At 34.9% G+C, this 4,981-nt stretch overlaps 1 protein-coding gene across 6 annotated transcripts in view; it reads left to right on the forward strand.

Annotated features, from left to right (window-relative positions):
- Window positions 1-4,981, forward strand: part of hdac4 (histone deacetylase 4) — a 260,575-nt gene that overhangs the window by 214,913 nt on the left and 40,681 nt on the right. For all 6 annotated transcript variants that reach the window (XM_016491248.1, XM_016491241.1, XM_016491256.1 and 3 more), the window contains 2 exons: window positions 1,545-1,664; window positions 4,043-4,140. In XM_016491248.1, the coding sequence (XP_016346734.1) occupies window positions 1,545-1,664; window positions 4,043-4,140 (218 nt within the window). The remainder of the gene's footprint in view (window positions 1-1,544; window positions 1,665-4,042; window positions 4,141-4,981) is intronic.

A 4,981-nucleotide genomic window follows, 5' to 3' on the forward strand; every position in this document is an offset into this window, starting at 1 on the left:
ATATATATATATATATATATATATTATACATAAATATTTCTTAAATATATACATGTATGTGTGTATATTTATAAATATACACAGTACCCACATATATATTATGTAAACAAACTTTTATTTTGGATGTGATTAATCAATTTGACAGCACTACTTTATAGTAAAATATTAATATTTAATAAAATTAATAAATCATGAATAATAAATTAAATATTTATAAAACACCATGAAAATACAGATGTTAAAATATTTTGCACTGGTTATATTAGCGCTATAAATATATAATTTATAAAACTTTAAATGTATTAAATATTTTAAAAATATTCATGTATTTATTTGCTGCATCCGAAAGCGCTTAAATGCTGCCTTAGAAGGCAGCATTCCAAGGCAGGAAGGCATCAAGTCACGTCCGAATCCAAATTCTGCTTCACTTCCTGTCTCCGGAGGTACCTTCTTCTGATCGAATTTTGAAGGCAGCATAATAGATGTATCCTTCGCTGCCTTTGATATCCCACAATCCTGTGCGTTCCATTCCGTGACTGTCGAGCTAAAAAATAAAGATGGCGTCTGAAAGTTGCGTTTGGTGGTCAGTTTGTGTGTAAATGTATATTTCTGACTAATGTTTTGCACTTTTGATGTTATTTCTAGCGAGAAATCAGTATTATAGTCATTAAATATTCGTTTAGTTATCAAAACTCATTCTATTTTGTTGTAGATCATTAAACTGTTACGCTGCCTCAGAAGCCTGTCCGAAATCAGTTTCATGAGGTGCCTTCGTGCAAAAAACGCTGCCTGCAAAGTCAGCTGCCTAGGCTTTCGGACGCAGCCATTATTAAAAACTAATTAATTATTGAAAATTAAACAAGTTTCATTTAGAATAATACTTTAGTCATAAAATATACATTTTTAAAATTTCATAAATTTATTATTTTTAAAGGATGTATAAAATATTATAAAAAAATATATATTACACTAGTTATATTAGAATATGGTTGTATTAGCACTGGTTATATTAGCATTACAAATATTTAATGTATTACATTTTAACCTGCATCATTTTCTTTTTTTACTAACTTACTCATTCTTTTTGTAAATGAAATATTAAAATACAAATGTAAGCAATAAAATAGTTTATGGCATGTGGGACGTGTCCGTCTGATCCTGGGCCAGTGGTAGTCTGAACGGGATCACATGCGCAGGGCTCTGCTGGGGTCATTAGGGTTTCTGGATGCCTTGTAAATGGCTTTCATTTCCTCCTGTCTGTCACACACACGGCTCTTCTGACAGACCTGCCGTATGCGGGGAAGCTGAGCATGACGTGTAGTGGCAGACATGAAAAGAAATGAACAAAAGCTCTCTTAAAAGGCCCTCCTGCATCTCAGACGACTCGGAATAGATTTTTACACGCTTTTCATTCCAATGCGAGTGACGACATGTCTTTTTACAGCATCTGACTTTTACATTGTTTAACCAAATGTTGTTTTGTGCCGTTTTGGTCACTAGAACAAACAGATGACATATGAATTGTATGCACTGTTGTGTTTTAGGATGTTCACCATGGAAATGGGACTCAACAGGCCTTCTACAGTGACCCTAATGTCCTGTATGTGTCTCTCCATCGCTACGATGATGGGAACTTCTTCCCTGGCAGCGGAGCCCCTGATGAGGTGGCTTTCATGAACATTTTGACAGGATTTGATATACACTACTATTCAAAAGTTTAGGGGCGGTAGGGTTTTTGAAAGAAGACTCTTATTATCACTAAGGCTGCATTTATTTGATCAAAAATACAGTCAAAACGGGAATAATTTGAAATATTTTTACAATTTAAAATAATCATTTTCTATTTGAATATATATTAAAGTGTAATTTATTCCTGTGATGTAAAGCTGAATTTTCAGCAGCATTAATCCAGTTTTCAGTGTCACATGATCCTTCAGAAATCATTCTTATATGCTGAATTGATTATATTTGAATTGAAATTCTGAATTGAACATTTCTTATTATTATCAATGTGGAAAACGGTTGTGCTACTTAATATTTTTGTGCAAAGTGTGATTTTTGTTTTTTTTCAGGATTCATTGATGAATACAAAGAAAAGCTTTAATTTTAAGTGGAAATAAAAATCTTTGTTAATAATGTGCAGGAGAAGTTTTTACTGTCACTTTTGATCAATTTAATGATAAATAAAAGTATTATTCTTTCTCAGTGATCCCAAACTTTTGAATGGTACTGTGTATCACACTATTTATGTATTTGCTTTGAAACATCTGAAAATATTACTTTTTCCCAATTTCTTTTGTTTATAATTGTTTTCAGTAAGAGGAACCAAAATGTATACCAGACAGCCATTGTTGCCATGTAAATTATAAATGAAAGAAATACAACAATATTTACACATGCATGTAATACCAGTATTTTGACACAAACGTCTGAGACTACTTTGAAAATCTGAAATCCAAGATCAGATTTCAACTTGAACATAAACACAGTTTTGGGGTTTTGAGAAATGTAAAACTAAGAAAAATTGGTAAAACCTAAAGACAAAATGTTTAATATTTTGCACTATTTCTGCGATTTCAGATTTTTTCTGCACTATTTCAGTCGTTTGTTCTTTCTTCCATTAAAAATTGTCGAGATTTATACAAGATTTTTACTTGAATTGGTATGCTTGTGATTTTCTTTTAATTAAAAGATTCAAACTAAAAGCATTTTCTCTGGTGGTCCAAGACTGTTGGACCTCACTATATATTCTGAATATCTCCTATATCTCACATCAACCTGACATGAGCAGCGCAAAAGACAGTAGTGTTCTTCTTTTCCCTCTTTATTTGACTCCAATTTCTCTCAGTTATAATTAATGCTCATTATCATTAATCTGGCAAGTCAGCTCCTGCCTCTGCACTAATGAGGGTATTGAAATTTAATTGACTCCGTTGTAGCCCTAAATTCTGCTATTTGTCAAAGTCCATTTGGCTTTCAAATAAAACCTCATTACAGTTTCACTCTGGTCATAATTGTGGGGATTTGTCCTTTATTGGCTCTGTGATATCAGCCTTAATTTAGCGGTTTCTCTGGGGATGTTTGAATGTGCATGATTCATAATACCTGCTCATCTGCTCCAGTAAGAGCTTTTTTGGGAATTAGAGGGAGTTTACTAAACCGCACATTTACAGTGCCGTGAAAATGTTTTTTGCCCCCTTCCGGTTTAAATTTTTTTTGCATATTTGTCACACTTAAAAGATTCAGATCATCAAACAAATTTTAATATTACACAAAGATAATGCAAGTAAATACAAAATGCAATGTTTAAATGATTTCATTTATTAAGGGAAAAAAGCTGTCCAAACCTACCTGGCCCTACGTGAAAAATTAATTGCCTGGACGACTTGCCATAATTGATGGAGCCATGAATTCTACACACTATCAGAAAATCCTGAAGGAGAATGTCCAGCCGTCAGTTTGTGACCTCAAGCTCAAGCGCACTTGGGTTATGCAGCAGGACAATGATCCCAAACACACCAGCAAGTCCACCTCTGAATGGCTCAAGAAAAACAAAATTAAGGTTTTGGAGTGGCCAAGTCAAAGTCTGGACTTAAATCCGATTGAGATGCTGTGACATGACCTGAAACAGTCGAGTTTCATGCTCGAAAACCCTCCAATGTGGCTGAATTAAAACAATTCTGCAAAGAAGAGTGGGCCAAAATTCCTCCACAGCGATGTGAAAGACTCATTGCCAGTTATCGCAAACACTTGATTGCAGTTGTTGCTGCAAAGGGTGGCACAACCAGTTATTAGATTTAGGGGGCAATTACTTTTTCACATAGTGCCAGGCAGGTTTGGACAGCTTTTTTCCCTTAATAAATGAAATCATCATTTAAAAACTGCATTTTGTATTTACTTGCATTATCTTTGTGTAATATGAAAATTTGTTTGATGATCTGAATCTTTTAAGTGTGACAAATATGCAAGAAAATAGAAAAAAAGAGGAAGGGGGCAAAAACCTTTTCATGGCACTGTAATTGAATTGTATTTGTGTCTGTAGGTGGGCATCGGGCCAGGCATGGGCTTTAACGTGAACATGGCCTTCACCGGAGGTCTGGAGCCGCCCATGGGAGACGCAGACTATCTGGCAGCATTCAGGTAACACCGTCACCCATATATACATTTTACACCAAAATGACAGACGGTCTATATAACCTTCACATAGCATATTACTGTCTTTGTTTACATATATAATGCAGCTCAGCATCTTTTTGCCATCATGAGCTGACAGTATTTGCCATCATGCCATCATGAGTTTTTGTACTAGAAATCAAGTCAATAGACTTAAAACTCTTTAATACTAGGGCTGGGCAAAAAACTTTTTTTTTCAATTAATCGTTTTTTTAAATGACGTCGATTCGATATCGATTCTCAAAAGCCGCGAATCGATCTTTTCCGGTAATTATTTCAGCACACATTTAAAACAAGATCTGATTAACGTGAATCTTATAATTAGTCTTCTCCACTAGATGTCACCCTTATTTACCTTGCGCGATGTTACAGCAGAAAGCCTGTCATTCATTTAGCGCTTATCATGGCCATACGCGTGATTCGCAATGCTCAGGTGAAATGCTATAGTAATAGCCTACTATAAATATGCGGAAGCATTTGATATCACGCATAATGCGCCATGATTTCCGCAATGAATGAAAGGCGGATGGCGCAGCGCACTGTTTTGTTTACTACACACATACTAAAGCCCGGATGACGCTCGCGGTATTTTCAGCTTCTGCCGTCTCACTATATGATGATATGAACACGAATGTCATCTCCAGCTGCTCTGAGAGCCACTTCATTAGCATTTTAAAGGCTATAGTATTAAAATTACATACATATGGATATTGTATGTATACTCTCACAATATCTGCTTCTATTCTTGAACACTTGATGATTATCTAATCAAAATAAAAGCACAGCGCTGAGTCTAGGAGAACTCACC

Source organism: Sinocyclocheilus anshuiensis, unplaced genomic scaffold (genome assembly GCF_001515605.1).
Source record: "Sinocyclocheilus anshuiensis isolate Anshui unplaced genomic scaffold, SAMN03320099.WGS_v1.1 scaffold1002, whole genome shotgun sequence".
In the NCBI taxonomy this organism is placed as follows: Eukaryota; Metazoa; Chordata; class Actinopteri; order Cypriniformes; family Cyprinidae; genus Sinocyclocheilus; species Sinocyclocheilus anshuiensis.